Source organism: Staurois parvus, unplaced genomic scaffold (genome assembly GCF_062004578.1).
Source record: "Staurois parvus isolate SC_StPar_1 unplaced genomic scaffold, SC_StPar_1.0 ptg000684l, whole genome shotgun sequence".
Taxonomy (NCBI): Eukaryota; Metazoa; Chordata; class Amphibia; order Anura; family Ranidae; genus Staurois; species Staurois parvus.
The window spans coordinates 914,209-934,926 of record NW_028318480.1 but is presented as its reverse complement, the minus strand read 5'-3'; the positions used below and the strand labels follow the sequence as shown (position 1 = coordinate 934,926).

Sequence of the window (20,718 nt, the reverse complement as noted above, 5' to 3'; positions counted from 1 at the left end):
TGGTGCAACTGCAAAAGTGTACAGCCTGTCTTTAGTAAATCAACTCCACAGAAGTCATGTGAACTGGCTAGCTGTGGGGAGAACTAGCGAAGGAGATTTGTTTACATTGTAGTTAATAGGAAGAACTTGGCTGAGTGGTGGGAGAGCATTGGGACATCTCCTAGGCCAGTGATGGCGAACCTTTTTGAGCCCGAGTGCCCAAAACTGCAACACAAACCAACTTTTTTATTTCAAAGTGCCAACACTGCAATTAACCACTTGCCTACCTGGACGCACTGACAGACGGCACTGATCGGTGGCACTGCTGGGCATCATTGATGGGCGGCACTGATGGGCAGCACTGACGGGCGACACTGCTGGGCAGCGCTGACAGGTGGCACTGCTGGGCAGCGCTGACAGGTGGCACTGCTGGGCAGCGCTGACAGGTGGCACTGCTGGGCAGCGCTGACAGGTGGCACTGCTGGGCAGCGCTGACAGGTGGCACTGCTGGGCAGCGCTGACAGGTGGCACTGCTGGGCAGCGCTGACAGGTGGCACTGCTGGGCAGCGCTGACAGGTGGCACTGCTGGGCACTGATGGATGACACTGCTGGGCACTGATGGATGACACTGCTGGACACTGCTGGGCATCATTGATGGGTGGCACTGATGGGCAGCACTGACGGGCGACACTGCTGGGCAGCACTGACGGGCGGCACTGCTGGGCAGCACTGACGGGCGGCACTGCTGGGCAGCACTGACGGGCGGCACTGCTGGGCAGCACTGACGGGCGGCACTGCTGGGCAGCACTGACGGGCGGCACTGCTGGGCAGCACTGACGGGCGACACTGCTGGGCAGCACTGACAGGCGACACTGCTGGGCACTGACAGGCGACACTGCTGGGCACTGACAGGCGACACTGCAAGCAGTTAATCTCACCTCTGGCAGCGTCGGTGTGGCTTCCAACCCAGCAGCTCATTCCCATCCACTCTGAACACGTTGCCCCTGGCCCCGGAGCAGTGTGGGAGCAGTGTGGGAGCCTCTTCCTCTCTTCCGCGCCAATCCCCGGGTACATCACCCCTGGTGCCAGAGCCGCATTGGAGCCGTTTCCTCTCGTCCACGCCCACCCTGGCCCCAGAGACATGTGGGAAATGTAGTTTGATGGGGGTCCAGTGTGGACGAGATCTGGATGGCCGGTCCATGCGCGCTCATCATGCTCTTCTTCCTGGCGTGCCCACTGAGATGGCTCTGCGTGCCAGCTCTGGCACGCGTGCCATAGGTTCGCCATCACTGTCCTAGGCAATACATGTACCTAGAAGTTGTTCCTATGGTCACTCACCAGAACCGAGCCTCCTGCTGTACCGATCGCTTCTCAGGCTCTCTCCTTCCAGTGCTTGCAGCTCTGTCAGTTATCTCCCTGAACCTGTCAGTCCAGGTTACACAACCACAGGTCCAGTGCTTGCAGGTCTCAACAAGGACAGCTGTCAGCATCCGTGAGAAAGCTGATAGGCTCAAAAAGGCATGCTGATAGTGGGGGTATCTGATCAGGGACAGCCAATGAGCTGGATATGGTCGAGGGGGTGTAAAATGCTCAGAGTTGCTCCAGAGGTTAACAATGTTTCCTTGAGAAGTGAGCACACAACTAGAGGCACAACACTAACCACCAATGTAACTAGCATTTTTTCCACTGACCACCAATGTAAGGGACACCTATTCCTCTTACCACTGTTCTTAAGGGAAATTTTTCCCTTTTTTATTTTCAGTGTATAAGGATACTTTTGTACTGACCACTCATGTAAAGAAGTTCATTCCCACTAAATTACAGTGGAATAGTGCTGTGCTTATACTGAAGATCGTTGAGGCAATGATTGAGTCCCTGAAATGTGTCTGAGGGACCTCTCCTACGGATGGAGAGCAGAGCTGAAGCCATCTTTCATTATTTGTTTAGTTTTGGTCACAGTGAGTCGGCGTTCTGTGTTCAACCGGTTGCCATTTTTCTGAAAGTGTTTGTTTCGATTCACAGTGGAATAGTGCTGCGTTTATACAGCGTTCTGTGTGTGATCAGTTGCCAGTTTCCGCAGCATATTGTAACCCTACAAGCTGTTTTATACGATCTGCACCAACTCATTACATGTCATGTTGGCTGATATCAGTGCTAGGAGCATTAGAGCAGTACTACTTTTTTTTTTGTTTGTTTGTCTACATAACACCTTTACTGTATGCATTTATTTTCTGGTTATTATTTGTTGCATTTCATGATTATTCTTGAAAGAAATGTTGACATATGGATAAGGTTGTGTTAAACAAAAAAAAAAATGATCTGCCCTGGGGGTCACATCATTGTTCTATAAACGCCAACTTACTGATTATGCTAATATCACAGGAATTGGGGTTTCCTGAGACCTGTAAATTATTTTAAGGTTTCCTTCATGATAAAATTGTTGAAAAAGGCTGTTCAAGAGTTTAAAACAATTATAGATTTAAAAAATTAAATACCATGCATTCATTTATATAAGCATACGGATATTCTGAATGGCATTTATGAAGTCTGGAGGTAAAGCTTTGAAGACCTCACATTTTCATTAGTGGGGATTTATAAATGTAGGCTACTGAACTAGTTTAGCCCTCCAGCTAAATAGGGTGTGATGCCATCAGGAATGAGGCTTAGTGCAGCTTGTTAAATGCGTCTTTGCCTATAATGCAGTTTTCCCATGCCAGACGAAACATGCCATATAACTTTAAGTGAGAAGACATTTTGCTCAGAGGACTCTTTTTATGCAGTGTCCTTTTGCTACTGTGTTCATAAAAGGCCCCCTTTGTATGACCCTATTACCATAATATAAGCACACACATGCATTAAATATACATTGGCCGCCCGGCAGACGCCCCAGAAATAGCCACTACAAATTTAGCCCTTTCTTTGGCCCAAGCAAAGTGCTGTGTGTGCACATTGCTCAGAGAGTATTTGCACAGTCAGGTCATTACAAACCCCCAGCCTTCCAAGAGTTCGGAAACCAAAAAAAAAAACAAAAAAAAAAGACTACAAGAGGTGAACTGTGGTCAGCAACTCCTGCGGAGAGGCAGCAAAACAATTGCCTTATTTGTGAGCTGTATCCAAAAGGAAAACTTTATCAAGTTCCCCTTGAGCTGCCGCTTCAGGGTCTGGACTTGCCATTGGTATACACTGTATATTGTGCCTTGCTCGCATGTGGAGAGGAATTTTAACGAACTGAGACTCTTCTCTGTATCAATGCTTCATTGTTCTGCTCTCTAATACTTTATGCTCTTAACCTCTTACTGCAAGCTAGTGAACTGTATATTGTGATACATTTATTGAAAATGCTTTTCTAAGCATTAAGACAAATATACAAAAGCAGTATCTGTGTTATGGTCTTGGTGTTTTTACGGTTTTTTATATGCTTATTCGAGCTCTGGAACATGGGTGGCTGAACACTGGCATCTTTCCCCTGCCCAGGAAGCTCAGGTGCTGTGCACCACCTTCCATAGACCTAAATGGCTCTGCGCTGTGCGCAAACACAGTATAGCATATGGAAAAAATACTAGATTTTTTACCACTGGTTTATACCCAAGTACAGCAGCACACAGTCCTTTATGTGTACTACACTGCATCTGGGCTTCCTAGAAAGGAGAAAGACACAGGCACTTAAAGCAGAGTTCCACTCACCCCATCAAAAAATGAAAGTCAGCAGCTAAAAAAACAGCCACTTACCTGTCCCTCTGTCCCATGGTGTGTCCCCCGCAGCCTGTTTCACCGGCCATCCTGTATCCCAGGAAGCCAGCATCTTCAGTGTAGGCACCCGGCTGTGATAGCTTGCGGCTTCACAGTCGGGTACCCACTGCGCATGCGTGAGTAGCGCTGTGCTTCCTGAATGGTCCTGTAGTCTCCTGGGGTTTGTCACGTGTCCCAAAAGACTACAGGGAGGGAGGGAGGACACCTTCCATTTTTGATCATCTAAGTGGGAGCGGGTACCTGTCAAATTTGTGCCCCTTCCGCCCCCCAAAGGTGCCAATCTGTAATGGGGAGCAGTCCTTAAAGCGGAACTTCCCCTTTTGGGTGGAGCTCCGCTTTAATGTTAGATGGGCTCAGCTGCATGTGTGCAGGAGCCCTTAGATGAGTTGCAATCAGCTGGACGTTTGGCAAGCATTGTGGTGTTTGCTTATTTTGCACACTGTATTGCAGCAGCAATATTTTTCTCCTTCTAATATGGAAAAGATTCTAAAACTGGAACTTGCAAAATCTGGTGCAGCTCTGTATAGAAACCGATCAGGTTTTATTGTCAAAGCTTAATTGAACAAGCTGAAGTTAGAAGCCGCTTACTATGCACAATTGCACCAGAATCTCTGTGCATTAGTTTTAGTAAATCTCCCCCATTGCATTTCTGGGTCTATAGTATTACCAGTGCATGTGTCAGAATTGCTGCCCGATAAAATCAGTGGTAGATCTATGGATGACTTTAATGTATACGTTTATCTTTGTTCAAATGCCCTAATCCCTCCTTCCCCCCTTCTTTAGGCCGACAGTACATTCAGTTGTATCCTGATGGCTGCTTTCTGATAAGGAAGGAAAATTAGGTACTTCCTTTAAAGTGGTTCTAAATAGGGATGCACCGAAATTTTGGTGGCCTAAACGTTTCGGCTGAAAACACCCCTTTCGGCCGATATGAAAAAAAAGCACCAATACAGGTCACTGCCGCCGCCCGCCAACGTTCGGTAGTTCTCAGCCTTACCTGAGAAACCATCGAACGATCCCAGCGCTGGGCAAAGAGATGAGTGAAGGAAAGATGGCCTCCACTCATCTCTATGCCCTTAGAGCAGCGGTTCTCAACCTGGGGGTCGCGACCCCTTTGGGGGTCGAACGACCATTTCCCAGGGGTCGCCTAAGACCATCGGAAAACACATATTTCCGATGGTCTTAGGAACCGAGACACCGCTCCTCTGACTCAGTCGATGTGTGGGCGGGATGACACGCTGCCCTGTCACCTGGCCACACCTCCGGGATCCCTCAACAACTCCGCCTCCTCGCCGCTGATTGGCCACCGGAACTGTAGCTCAGGAGAGGCACACAGGCGGCCAATCACCGGCGAGGAGGTGGAGCTTGGAGAGGAGGAGCCGAGCGGCAGCGCGCGTAGATCTAAGAAGATCGAGGGAACTGCCGGAGTAAGTGAAGAGGAGAGCGGCCAGAGAAGGAAGACAGCTGACAGGTAAGTGAGAGAGCGAGCCCAGGCTGGAGCAGGGGTCAGCAAGGTAAGTATCATTGGTGTCAGTGGGAGGAATAGTGCCCCATCATTTGTGTGACTAATACCAACAATGGGGCACTATTTCTCCCACTGACACCAATGATGGGGCACTATTTCCTCCCCCCCCCCGCACTGACACCAACGATGGGGCACTATTCCTCCCCCCCACTGACACCAACGATGGGGCACTATTCCTCCCCCCCACTGACACCAACGATGGGGCACTATTCCTCCCCCCCACTGACACCAACGATGGGGCACTATTCCTCCCCCCCACTGACACCAACGATGGGGCACTATTCCTCCCCCCCACTGACACCAACGATGGGGCACTATTCCTCCCCCCACCGACACCAACGATGGGGCACTATTCCCCCCCCCTGACCCCAAAGATGGGGCACTATTTCCCCCTCCACCACACTGACACCAATGATGGGGCACTATTCCTCCCACTGACACCAATGATGGGGCACTATTCCTCCCACTGACACCAACGATGGGGCACTATTCCCCCCACTGACACCAACGATGGGGCACTATTCCCCCCACTGACACCAACGATGGGGCACTATTCCCCCCACTGACACCAACGATGGGGCACTATTCCCCCCACTGACACCAACGATGGGGCACTATTCCCCCCACTGACACCAACGATGGGGCACTATTCCCCCCACTGACACCAACGATGGGGCACTATTCCCCCCACTGACACCAACGATGGGGCACTATTCCCCCCACTGACACCAACGATGGGGCACTATTCCCCCCACTGACACCAACGATGGGGCACTATTCCCCCCACTGACACCAACGATGGGGCACTATTCCCCCCACTGACACCAACGATGGGGCACTATTCCCCCCACTGACACCAACGATGGGGCACTATTCCCCCCACTGACACCAACGATGGGGCACTATTCCCCCCACTGACACCAACGATGGGGCACTATTCCCCCCACTGACACCAACGATGGGGCACTATTCCCCCCACTGACACCAACGATGGGGCACTATTCCCCCCACTGACACCAACGATGGGGCACTATTCCCCCCACTGACACCAACGATGGGGCACTATTCCCCCCACTGACACCAACGATGGGGCTCTATTCCCCCCACTGACACCAACGATGGGGCTCTATTCCCCCCACTGACACCAACGATGGGGCTCTATTCCCCCCACTGACACCAACGATGGGGCTCTATTCCCCCCACTGACACCAACGATGGGGCTCTATTCCCCCCACTGACACCAACGATGGGGCTCTATTCCCCCCACTGACACCAACGATGGGGCTCTATTCCCCCCACTGACACCAACGATGGGGCTCTATTCCCCCCACTGACACCAACGATGGGGCTCTATTCCCCCCACTGACACCAACGATGGGGCTCTATTCCCCCCACTGACACCAACGATGGGGCTCTATTCCCCCCACTGACACCAACGATGGGGCTCTATTCCCCCCACTGACACCAACGATGGGGCTCTATTCCCCCCACTGACACCAACGATGGGGCTCTATTCCCCCCACTGACACCAACGATGGGGCTCTATTCCCCCCACTGACACCAACGATGGGGCTCTATTCCCCCCACTGACACCAACGATGGGGCTCTATTCCCCCCACTGACACCAACGATGGGGCTCTATTCCCCCCACTGACACCAACGATGGGGCTCTATTCCCCCCACTGACACCAACGATGGGGCTCTATTCCCCCCACTGACACCAACGATGGGGCACTATTCCCCCCACTGACACCAACGATGGGGCACTAGTCCTCCCACTGCAAAATTACAGTTATGAAGTAGCAACGAAAATAATTTTATGGTTGGGGGTCACCACAACATGAGGAACTGTATTAAGGGGTCGCGGCATTAGAAAGGTTGAGAACCACTGCCTTAGAGGATCGGAGCGATGTCACTTCCGGTTCCGGACATTTTTTTTTATCTTAAAGCACTAGATCAATGCTTTTTTTCAATATAATGCTTTACATTGCAGAGGAGAGATGTGGGGTCCTATTGACCCCATATCTCTCCATAAAGAGGACCTGTCACTAATTATTTTTATCACAAGGGATGCATGCATGTAATTTTTTTTTTTTTTTTTAAAGTGACAGTGCGAAATGCATGAAGGTAAAAAAACACCTATGCGGCAGGATTCCCCCAGCGCCCCTCCCTTTTTCTTAACTGAGCTCAGTCTAGCAATGTGCATGAGAGCAGCGGCTCTTGCTGTTGTCTCCCTCCTCACTGGGCAGATTGTGTTAGTCATTGGTCACACAGATTCGACTTTGAAATTGTGTGACTTCACTGAAAGTCGCACAATTTCAGAGTCGGCTGTCGGTGCCACTTGCAAGACACAAATGTCTATGCAAGTCGCACCTGAAGTAATGCATGCACTACTTTAGAAATCAGTGCGGTTTTGACGAAGTCAGAATTACACTGATATGACCACTTTAATTGTGAACAACAGGGTGCAACTTGTCATCTTGTCAATTTGAAACTCACATGGCATGGCAAATCGCAAGGCAAGTTGCACCTGGTGTGACTGAAGTGTAAATCAACACAGACAGGGTTGCTTGGGAGCGAGCCCACACAGGTGCCCCCATGGAAAGCAGATTTCCATGGGGGCACTCACTGAAGAGGAGGAGACTGGAGCGCCAGCGGGGGATCCCCGAAGAGGAGGGTCAGGGCTGCTCTGTGCAAAACCATTGCACAAAGCAAGTAAGTATACCATGTTTGCTGTTTTACTTTAAAAAAAAAAAAAAAAAAAACTGCATTTACACAACGCAGAGCTAAAGCCGTTTTTACACTTGGGCTGAGGCAGAGCTGGTGAATTCATTGTACTTCTTTTAGATCTTTATTAACAAGCCAAAACCTTAAATTGTAACAGCCAACATTTTAATCTTAATAAACATAACATTTTTTGAGTGAATTTTTAATTGTTTCTTTTGACTATTGTTACAGCGCCAGGGGAACTCTCAGTCTACCAATATTTCAGAGTACAATGCTGCAGCACTCATGGAGCTACTCCGAGAGAAAGAGGAGCGGGTCCTGGCCCTGGAGGCAGACATGACCAAATGGGAACAAAAGTACTTGGAAGAGAGTGTCATGAGGCAGTTTGCTTTGGATGCTGCTGCCACTGTGGCAGCTCAAAGGTGAACATCTCACATTCCATGTGCTTTCAGTGCTTTGCTATGTTCTTTTTAATATTCATGAACTGTTGTCCATTTAATGTGTGAAAAGGAGATCAGCTTGATGTAAAACTTATCGGTGTATGCTCACGTTTGAAAACCTTGTTTCTAGTTGTAATATATGTACATATGGGCAGCCATGTTTGCTAATTACATACTCAGGCTCTGTCTTGTGCTTGTTTTGGCTGCCTAGTGATTGTGCCTTGTTAATCCATTCCTCACTGCAAGTCTGACAGTCAGTCTAACTATAAACACTTCCTGAAGTCTCTAATCCTGTGAAATATCCACAGAGCTTGTTATCATCAGAGGCTACATGATCTTTGCCCATACTTTAGGTCACATGAGGGAGCTTAGAAGCAGTTTTTTGTTTATGGCAAGCAAAAGGCATATTTGTATTATTATTATTATTATTATTATTATTATTAATAATATTATACAGTATTTATATAGCACCAAAGGGTATGCTCAGCGCTGTACAGTAGCAATGGGGACAGAACATGAGACAAGACAGTAAGAATACAATACATGAGGGGTTTGAGGGCCCTGCTCTTTCGAGCTTACAATCTAGGAGGGGGGGGAAAGTGGCACAGGAGGAGATGGCTGTGGGGGATGGAGAGGCGGGAGGAGTGGAGGAGGTTAGTTGTTAGGTGAGGTCGGGTGTTAGGTGAGGTTGGGGTAGCCTTCCCTGAAGAGGAGGGTTTTCAGGGTGCGCCTGAAGGTGAGGAGGGTAGGCGACAGTCTGATTGGGGTAGGGAGTTCCAGAGGATGGGGGAAGTCCTGAAGAAGTCCTGCAATCGGGCGTGGGAGGAGGAGACCAGGGAGCGAGTAGGAGGTCCTGTGAGGAGCGGAGGGCACGGGTAGGGTAGTATTTGGGTATCAGGTCAGTTATGTAGTTTGGGGCGGCATTGTGAATGGCTTTGTAGGTCAGATTTAGCAGTTTGAATTTGATGTATTTGATGAATTGAATTGGTGAATTTGATATATTATTTGTATTTAATAATATTGGGGTTTAGTTATTTTAACATTCCCCAATGGACTTGAATTGCGATCTCTTGTGATCAGTCCACTTCATTAATTTTTTTACATAGACATAAGGGGAAATTTACTAAAACTGGCGCTGCTGTTCATGGTATCCAATCCGCTTCTAGCTTCAGCTTGTTTAATTAAGCTTTGGCAATAAAACCTGGAAGCTGATTGGTTTCTGTGCAGAGCTGCACCAGATTTTACACCATGCAGTTTTAGTACACTCTCATCTCGTTAATATTTGCTATTCTCAGAACAAAAATTTAAAAAAACAATCTTAATGCTATACTTTAGTATAGAGCCGTTTCTCTTGTATTTTATCCATTTTCCTTTTATGTCACTGCAGATATTTATTTGAGCGGTCTCATAGAGTTATGCTCATCAAAGGTATTCAGAATGACCATCCATACTGTGCTCAGTGTAGGCTGTAATGTGCACTGCAGTTTCTTCCGTGTGCACCATTCACACAGAATCCTATCTAATGATGTGCTCTGCAGTGGTGATCTGCACAGTGTTTGAATTTTATATTTATAATTTGAGGCCACTGGGAGCCCTTAAGATCTCACTACAATTTGAATCTGTAAAAATCAATTTTTTTAAGCATGGATGAATTGGCTTAGGCCCACTGCTTAGCCATAGTTAGCAGAATGCACACAATTTAGCTGGCAGCTCCAAGTTCCTAGACTGCTGATGTAGTGAGAAACTGGCCAGTAACATTATGATGGCTCTGCAGTGTGCTGCACATTCTCTCCTTATCTTATCTACTCCTGGTGTGCTCTTCTCAGGCCTGTGTGTTGGAATTTACTAGTTATTTCAGGGACATGAGGGTTTAGAGAGCTGAAAGTAGTAAAACTGCATATCTGGATATTGGGCTGGTTTGTTGGCACAGGGCTTAACTACTTGTATTCCATGTGGATCTATTCCTCCAGTTGTACCAGGGGTTGGCGATTTTTAGAGATGTGATTTATAAAAATATTTTTTTAACCTTATGGTATATAAATAACCGTGCATTGCAACATTGTTGGCGATAGCAGACAGCCTAATGCAGATCTTGTCTTACTTGTCTTTTACCATCTCACTACACTGAAAGAAACTGCATCATGACTGGGCTTGCTGGTTCAAAATGGCTTTCATGATCAACAGATTGCTATATTTTGTATAACATGTTGTATACACTAGCAAAGAGTAGTTGTCAGGTGGTTTAAATTTGTTTGTGGGCAAAACATGTTCACTTGCACTCCTGCATGATTATGTTCTTGTGTTGCTCCAGATTTTGAGGGTTTGCTGGTCTACCTCCTATTAGATTCATGATGTTTTCCTAATCAGCAATTTACCTTATTTTAGGGACACCTCCTCTATAAGCCATTCTCCAAGTGCAAGCTTTGACACCACACTTGAGGCCAGAATCCAGAAGGAAGAAGAAGAGATACTTCTGGCCAATAGACGATGTGTAGACATGGAAGGGAGGTAAGTTTTAACTGGACAGGTTTCTAGTAAGCAGCAAATGTTTAACTAGACTTAGGTCAAATTTTGTGTAGGGTTAACATTGCTACATCTTTTAGTGGCAAAGTGTTGCATAATTGTAAAACTAAAAATGAAACCATTTGCAATGCCTTCCTTTTAACACAATAACATGCTGTGTATTACATCGTGAACTGTAAAATGGGTAGAAATTGGCAGGCGGAAAGCAGTCTTATGCTTAAATCTTTTTGACTTGTACAGTGCGTCCTCTGCAACCCCTTGTGACTTTGTCTCATGGTTTGTGGAATGTCTAAAACTCCATTGACTGAGATTTTAGAGAAAATACTAGCTGATAGTATATATGTGGGAAAATTCTGAGCTTTATATTATTGTGAATGTTAAACATAGATTCTTGTCAAACTTGACAATTTAGCGTTTGTCCAGGGCTTTTCCTTTTTTATTGTGGCTTTGGTTGAAATGCCAGGATACCCTATTGTGTACCATTATCTGGCCATACCAAATGTGGTGTTGGATTTTTTTAATGCTCCATCTGAGATGCTGTAAATGCTGGGTATTCCTAACACATTTCTTTGGTATCTAACATTTAACGCCCATCATCTTCTTCCTTTAGTATGAGAAGCAGCAACAGTTAAAACAGTATTAAACCCAAAAAGCAAACATTTATTATGCTGCAGCCTACCATTTCGTTAATATGTCTGCATTAGATTTCTTTTTAGACATTCCTTCCTTTTATTTTCACTTGGTAATCCAGACACTAAGTCTGTTTTTCAACAGAACAGGCTCTCCTGCAAATATCAGTTACAGTGTTAAAACAAAGCATTTACCACTGACAGGGGTGCTTACAATAACCAGCTTTTATTTATTCATGTAAACCCTTTATCCCAAAAGAAAGAAAACAGTTACTGTTTGTGTAACTGCAGTGTGAGCTCAATGATGCTGTCCAAAGGTGCCCCTGTGCTCCTTCATCCAGAGTGGGGGCACTCTAATACAGGAGGTGTGTTATTAGCCAGATCACCAGGGGAAAAAGCTTAAATAAAAACTAATGCAGTTACCACATCTAAGGACTGGTGAGCTACAGATTTATTACTTTTTTGATTTTGGGCTTAATACTGTTTTGGTTTTTATCAGGATGGTACAATGTTTCTTTAACAAGTTTGATGATGCATGGAGATAATTGCTAGGGTAAGTGGAAAATTGACCGTAATGTGTTGAATACGCCAAAAAAGTGCAGCACAACCACAATCCTTGTATGTAAATACCACCTAATAAATCATAACCATACCATGATGTATTCAGCAGAACAGAAAGCACAATAATTTGTTTTAGTAATGATGATTTATTATGCATGTTTTTCTTTTATATTTCTTAGGATAAAAACTCTTCATGCTCAGATCATTGAAAAGGATGCCATGATTAAAGTGCTTCAGCAACGTTCTCGAAAAGATGCCAGCAAGTTGGATCAGCCATCTTCCATGCGTCCTTCCAAGTCACTTATGTCTATTTCTAATGCCAGTTCGGGTCTTCTCTCCCACTCATCTGCTCTTAGTAGTACACCAATTCTTGAAGAGAAGAGGGAAGACAAGAGCTGGAAAGGCAGCTTAGGTAAGACTTGATATCATTTGGTCTCCCTTCTGTTACTGATTTATGCTTGCTGTCAGGTGTTCGTTCCCAGACAAAGGTGGTCATATCTTTATTACAAGGCAACCGATGTGTATTAAAGGCATTCCTCTTCAGGAATAGGTACTAAAACCCACATATGTGTCCAATCTTGGACCAATTTTCTTCAGATCTTGTCATTGGTAACCACTTCTGTACTCTTTTACAAGTCTGCACTGAATATAGGTCAGAAACGTTGTTGTGTGTCATCTATAGTGAGGATAAGTGCCACCAATGGCACACTTCTGACGCTTTAGGAAATACTATTTAGGCTCAGGTGTCATAGTCATGCAGCCTTTCTAGAGACTGGCTATGTGGAGACTTTTGTATAATAAACAGCTCTGCTACATTAAAATTACTTTCCAGAATCTGACCATTTTGATGCATTTATATTTACTTAATGCTATGTTCACACCTATGCAGTTTGTGTTTTGATCCGTTGCTGCAATGCTTTTTGCGATGCATTTAGCATTTTTTGCACATGCGTTTTTATGTGTTTTGCATTTTTTTCTATTTTGTTGCTGGGCAGAAAAAAACGCGAAAAGCATCAAAAACGCTCTACATGCTTTTCTGCAGCATCCATTGAAGTCTATAGAACCAAAAACGCAACGTTTTGCATTTAAAAAAGTCCCTGACCCTTTCCAAAAACTGCAACAGGGGAAAACATGGAGATATGAACCTGTCCCATAGCAAATCATGTTAAATGGACTGCTGTGTGTTTCTGCAAAACGCAGCGGAAATGCTTAGGTGTGAACCTAGACTAACAGACTTTGACGTCTAATTGCCTTTTGATTTCTTGTAGAGAAATGGGAACAATAACTTACAAACTTATTTGGGTTTCATTTACAGGGGTCCTCCTAGCAACAGAATATCGTTCAGAGTCTATCTCATCCACTCCATCACCTGTACTTCCATCAACACCCCAACTCTCTGGACACTCAAAGACTGGTAGCCGAGACTGCTGCACACAAACAGATCGAAGCAGCGAACAGAACAAAACTCCTTCTGTGAGTGCATCTCCAGGCCCGGGGAGGCTGGCCACTCCGAGCCCCATGTATAGCTCTGAGAAAAATGGTAAGTATTAATCATGGTCAGATTACCATTTCATCTTTGGAGGTTGGAGTTATTCCTATTACTTGGAGTATATTGGACTTTCTTAAGAATGTACTGTTTCTTTAGTAAAAAGTCTTCACTCACAGCTGGTCACATGTAAACAGGCTTGCTGGTTATCGGCATTTCCTTTCCTAACATGCTGTCTCTGTGTGAGGAAAGGAGAGCTGATAACTGACCAGTCTCACAGGGCACAGGTCCCTGATTATCATTGCAGCCCCATCAGTGCAGGTTATCAATGCCCATCAGTGAAGAAGAAAAATTACTTATTTGCTAAATTTTATAATGAAGAAAAATGTTTTTTCTTTCTAAATTTTCAGTCTTTTACATTTGTTTAGCAAAAAATAAACCCAGGGGTAACTAAATACCACCAAAAGAAAGCCCTATCTGTCTAAAGAAAAAAATGATAAAAATGTAATTTGAGTACAGTGTTGCAGGCCTGTACAGTTGTCATTCAGAGTGTGACAGCGCTGAAATCTGAAAATTTGTTCTGGGCAGTAAGAGGGGGAAATTGTGTGGTATTGAAGTGGTTAAATACATGCACTTGGAAGATTCACCTGCAGTGAATAATTGTAATGTCAGATTCACAGCTTTTTAAATATGCCCTTAGTGTTGTGGTATTTAAGTGTCCACACATGCAGAACAAAGTATTGTGACTACTCTGAAGCTGCCATTAAAGCTAAAGCAAAAATACCAACGTGAAGCTAGAAGAAAAGCTTCACCTAACTAATGTATGCACAAATAATGCTGTTTTAAAAGTTCACTAGCTTGAGATACTCGTTTATCTAGTTTGAAAATATTTATCACTCAGAGACATGCATAAGGATCACATTCTGGAATTTTTGCCCTATCTAGAATATATGCTACCCCCTAGAAAGCATGCTGTTATTTAAGGTTAGCAGAGCAAGAAATACATTTTGTATTACCTTCTAGCAAATTGCAAAGTAATCACAAATTTGATATTTGTGTTGCAGAATTCATCTACTAGGAATCTTCTAATCCTGCAGAGGTTATGTTTCCTATGACTGCATACCTTGTATAATGCTATACTATATTAAACTGGCTAATGGACTGTAAGGGAAAGGCCAGGAGTTCTAGCAATTCAGTCATATGACACTTTATAAATATGTGTCTGCTTAATTAGCATCAGTTAGAAATCCTCCAATACGGTCACAGTGAGAGGAGAATATTGACCGGTGATTTTATTAAAGTAGGGTCTCAGAAGCCAGTAAAGCTGTAAATAAAGCAATCCCCTTAACACCTTCACACTTTGAGGCTTAGAACTGTGCATTGATTATGTCTCTTCCTTCTAATTTCCTTTCCTGTCCCTCAGTCTATTCCTTTCCACCCAAGGCTGTTAGGAATCGCACCTCGTAGGGGGCGTCATCATGATGCCCCCTCCACTAGCTGGTTGTGGGCATTACCAGCTGCAAAGTTCAGCCCCCCATAACCTGCCCAGTAATATCCACAACAAATACATGATGATCTTGCTGTTCTGTGTGTGAGTGAAGCTAGGGGTGTTAAACAGGCCTTGTAATGCCCACTTAGAGTACCTTATCATGCACCCACCAGCGAGGAATGTTTTCAGACATACAGTAGATATAAAAAGTCTACACACCCCTGTTAAAATAACAGGTTTCTGTGATGTAAAAAAATGAGACAGATAAATAATTTCAGAACTTTTTCCACCTTTTTTAATGGGACCTATAAACTGTACAACTCAATTGAAAAACTTTTTTTTTTTGGGGGGGGGGGGTGGGGGGGGAGTAAACATAAAGTAAAATAATGGGGTTGCATAAGTGCGCATACCCTCTTATAACTGGGGATGTAGCTGTGTTCAGAATTAGGCAATCACATTCAAAATCATGTTAATTAGGAGTCAGTACACACCTGCTGTCATTTAAAATGCCTCTGATTAACCCAAATAAAGTTCAGCTGTTCTAGTAGGTCTTTCCTGACATTTTCTTAGTTGCATCCTACAGAAAAGCCATGATTCAAAGAGAGCTTCCAAAGCATCAAAAGGATCTCATTGTTATAAGGTATCAGGCAGCAGAAGGGTACATTAGATATACCATGGAACACAGTGAAGACAGTCATCAAGTGGAGAAAATATGGTGCAACAGTGACATTACCAAGAACTGGACGTCCCTCCAAAATTTATGAAAAGACGAGAGGAAAACTGGTCTGGGAGGCTGCCAAGAGGCCTACAGCAACATTAAAGGAGCTGCAGGAATATCTGGCAAGTACTGGCTGTGTGGTACATTATTATACAGGATTTATATAGCACCAACAGTTTGCTCAGCGCTTTATGTGACAACAATCTCCTGTATTCTTCCAATGTCTGGGCTATGGGATAGAGTGGCAAGACGGAAGCCTTTTCTTATGAAGAAAAACATCCAAGCCCAGCTAAATTTTACAAAAACATGTCTGAAGTCTCCCAAAAGCATGTGGGAAAATGTGTTATGGGCTTATAAAACCAAGGTTGAACTTTTTGGCCATAATTCCAAAAGAGAGATGTTTGGCGCAAAAACACTGCACATCACCAAAAGAACACCATACACACAGTGAAGCATGGTGGTGGCAGCATCATGCTTTGGGGCTGTTTGTCTTCAGCTGGAACTGGAGCCTTAGTCAAAGTAGGAGGGAGTTATGAACAGTTCCAAATCCCCATCAATATTGGCACTAAACCTTCAGGCTTCTGCTAGAAAGCTGAACATGAAGAGGAACATCATCTTTCAGCATGACAACAAGCCAAAGCATACATCCAAATCAACAAAGGAATGGCTTCACCAGAAGAAGTTTCAAGTTTTGGAATGGCCCAGCCAGAGCCCAGACCTGAATCCGATCGAAAATCTGTGGAGTGATATAAAGAGGGCTGTGCACAGGAGATGCCCTCACAATCTGAGAGAGTAGGAATGTTTTTGCAAGGAAGAGTGGGCAAATATTGCGAAGTCAAGATGTACCATGATGATAGACTCATACCCAAAAAGACTGAGTGCTGTAATAAAATCAGAAGGTGCTTCAACAAAGTATTAGTTTAAGGGTGTGCACACTTATGCAGCCATATTATTTTAGTTTTTCATTTTTATTTTCCTCCACCTAAAAGATTTCAGTTTGTTGTTCAACTGAGTTGTACAGTTTATAGTTCACATTAGAGGTGGAAAAAATTCTGAAATTGTTTATCTTTGTCGCCTTTTTTTGACATTTTAACAGGGGTGTGTAGACTTTTTATATCCACTGTATAGTCCTAATGTGTCAGCGAAAGTCGCTGCTTTCTTTCAAATGGTCAGTGCCCCCCTTTTCCCACAGCCTAAAGTCATAAGGACTTTGGAAGGTGCTTTGTTGGTCACATGACTGCAAATTTACAATCAGTTTAAAGGTATTTTGGGGTCATTACAAACAAATTTAATTTAGAGTTTGCAGAGAAGAGGAAATGGAGGCCAGGGTCAATAAAAAACATTTTATCCTGGAGTTGGGATTTAACCAGTTCCCAACTGCGCTACAGCACGGTTGTCTAGTTCTGGGACTACGTCCACGGACGTCATTCCAGAACATGCCCCCAGTGGCGCACACCTGGCGCTACCGGTGATCGCTGTGTCCTATGGACACAGCTGTTCACGTGATATGTTTATCGGCCAATCACAGCGGGCTTGTATCACATGATCAGCTGTGTCTAATGACACAGCAGATCACTGGGTAAATACAGTTGCCGGTTATTGGCTGCCAAGAACCGGCAATTGTCAGCGAAGGGATCGGCACTGATCAACAGGACAATGATGATCAGTGCTGCCTATCAGTGCCGCCTATCAATGCCGCCCTTAGGTGCCTCCTATCAATGCCCATCAGTGCTGCCTATCCGTGCCACCTCATCAGTGCTGCCTATCTGTGCCCATTAGTGCTGCCCGTCAGTGCAGCCTCATCAACGCACACAAGTGATGGAGAAAACTTACATGTTTGCAAAATTGTATGATAGAAACAAAGAAAAAGTTTTTTTTGTTTTTTTTTGTTTTTTGCTTTTTTTTTTGTTTATAGCTCAAAAAATAAAATACCACCAAAAGAAAGCTCTATTTGTGTGAAAAAAAATTATAAAAATGTCATATGGGTACGTTGCATGACTGCAAAATTGTCATTCAAAGTGTGACAGCGCTGAAAGCTGAAAATTGGCCTGGGCAGGAAAGTGCCCAGTAGGCAAGTTGTTAAGGCCTCTGAATAGTGGAAGTCTGCAGATAGAGCAGTTGCTGTGTTAGATTGGCCACCTCAACATATCTGAATCTGTGTGGGATTGTTTGGAAAGGTAGAAAAAGTTGCCAGATCCAAAAGAATATTTATGACAAGTTCTGCAAGAAGCTTGGAGGAATATACCACACACAAAAAATATATGCCTTGGCAAAATTTCTAAAGATTGCCCCAAACCAGCGGGTGGCACAAGCCTGTTTTTTAGTTACGCAAAGCCACAAGTTTTCATTGTGCACCATTACAACCATCTAGCCGTCAGCATCCAGACAACCAATGACGTCATCAGTTGATAAGGAGGATGTTGTTTGCCTGCGCAGCATCCTTGTTTGACCCTTCCTTGTTTGAGAAAAACTGAGGGAGAAGAGAAATATTGGAATACTAGTCAGTACCAGTGTGCAAAACTGTATTTGCTTTGGAAGAATAAGTCACATATTACATTGGGTGTCCTACGTGTATGGATGTTGCTGCATTATTTAAAACTGTTAGAATAGTCTTTTAAATTTTAGAATGGGGTGCCTCAAGACTGTCCATAATTTTAGAGGGTGCCTTGACATTGTCCATAATTTTAAAGGGTGTCTTGACTAAAAAAATGGTTGAGAAACACTGGTTTAGATGTTAGTATTTTTGTCTGATCATATGTACTTAATGCCCATATAAATTGCTTGCCAACGTAGTACTTTCACAGTATTTATGATGGGAAAACCTAAGACTTTTGCATTTTTGTATGATGGGAACACCCTCTATTAAGGGACACATATATTCAGATATAGTCAGGTTATACTGTCACCTGCAGCAGATTGGAAAACCGGCGAATAGAAAAATTGTAAGCCACTCCTCTGTCCAACATGCCTACGTTTTTTTTTTTTTTCCCTAGTTTCCTAGTAAAATATATGCCTTTTCTCCAGTACTGCTGAACATCTATTTTATTGATAGCCTTCCCTGCGTCATTAAAATTTTTCCCCAGTGCCTTCAGTCAAGATCCCCGATTATAATCTTGCTGTTTGGTCTGGGCTATCTGGATTCACATTTGCTTAGCATTAGGATTGGAGACTGTACCTGGACCCTGCTGGCCTGGTTGTTGGGTGCTAACTTTGAATGTAACTTGAGTACTGAGTTCTACATTATGGTGCTTTCCTGACCTGATTGTACTTGAAGAGATGTTGCCTCTTTGGCCCTTGTCCCTATACCATGATTAGCATTGCCACAGTGTGCTCCTGCTTCCACACAGGAAATCTGTAAAGGGCTGGAGGAATGTCACCCCTTACCTTCATCTACTTAGGCAGAAGGTACCCAAAGCTCTTCTGAGCCTAATTCTCACTCAGCTCTTAGAGCTCAAAACCAGAGGTCAGTTAATCCCTCTCAATAGCCTGAAGGTGCACCCCCAGTTGCACAAGTGGGGGGACAATTTGTACATCCAGACAGGTCCCTGTTATTTGAATGCTCAGGACACCCTTTTTAGGCCCTATGTACCTTGCTCCTCCTTCACTTGCCTCTCACTGTCCTGCTACCGTGTTCTGGAATCCCTTTCGGTGAGGGGATTCTGCTTCTGGGATTGTACCACACCTGAGTTTCTACTCCCCATTCCTCTGGAATTTTATATCTGTGTACTGTTGAATCGCTATGCATCCCTTGTCCCTAGAAGGGTTCCCTGACCTACTTGGTTGACTGCGACCAGTTTGTTTTTTTCCCTACCCTAAAAATGACCTGGCTCTTTAGTGTCCTTAGAGAATGGTACCTTGTGACTACCCTGGTGTTTTTTCCTGGTATCTACATTGAAATAATCAACCACATAGTCTTGCTAGTGACTATCAGTTGTAGCTTTTGAACACCAGATATACTGTAGGATATTCAGCTTTAATCATGACGACAAAGTTATACCCCATGTTGCCTTCCATCCTTCCTTAACTGTAAGGGAATTTCCTCTTCTTTACCGTGAAGGGTTTGTAGGATGTTGGTGCTTTGTCCTTATTAGCCTTCCCTCTATTCTTGGAGGCTTGGTCTCTGGCTGAGACTTCCAGATGGACTCCATAGACCAAAAATCCCCTAGAGTGACCCACCAGTCTCTGTCTCTCTCTCTCTCTCTGTCTCGTCTCCGTTCTGGTTTCTCAGAACAGATGATCCCAGTGCAAGTGGATTTCTGAACTAAACTCCATTACTCATCATCTAGATGTTGCAAGACCCTTATCTCCAGGAAGGTTTTGGCATTCCCCCTGTGACAGGAAACGTGGCTTGGCTGCTATGCTGGATGATGCTTAGAGTATTACTGTTGACCATGCATAGACTTCTGGCTCTCCTCAGCTGGTTGTTTCAATTCCTCAGGGAGAGGCTTGTGTACCTGGGTGCTACTCAATCCTTGAATGTCAGTAAAAAATGTTCACTGGAGGGTTCTACACTTCTCTTGATTTTCAGCAGGCAGAGCATGCTGGTATCCTTCTGCGGGTAATCCTTTTTGGGGATACACCCAAAGGCTTTCATGGAACCTAATCACCTGGAGATAGACCCTCTTTCTGGGACCGATGTACTTTAGTTTAGAATCCTACCTCTCATGTCATGACTATGGATGCTTTGCTGCTCTGGGACAGGTCAAGAGTTTCTTAGAACCATGTTCTCTGCTCAAGTGTAGGTAAATAATGGAGTTCCACTATCAGGCCCCAGAGACACCTCCAGGAGCTTAAGTGGATGTTTTTGTTTTTTGTTTTTTTGCTCTTGTGGTGTTTCCTTACACCATTCTGGGTTTTTAGTATACTCTTCATTCATGCCTTCGCTTGTAGG

General features: G+C 44.5%; 1 protein-coding gene across 1 annotated transcript in view; it reads left to right on the top strand.

Moving 5' to 3' along the window:
• The window catches only part of AMOT (angiomotin), a 113,099-nt gene that overhangs the window by 77,652 nt on the left and 14,729 nt on the right, over nt 1–20,718 (top strand). Inside the window, exons 9-12 of the mRNA XM_089652495.1 lie at nt 8,213–8,403; nt 10,807–10,929; nt 12,314–12,546; nt 13,450–13,674. Of these exons, the coding sequence (XP_089508621.1) occupies nt 8,213–8,403; nt 10,807–10,929; nt 12,314–12,546; nt 13,450–13,674 (772 nt within the window). The remainder of the gene's footprint in view (nt 1–8,212; nt 8,404–10,806; nt 10,930–12,313; nt 12,547–13,449; nt 13,675–20,718) is intronic.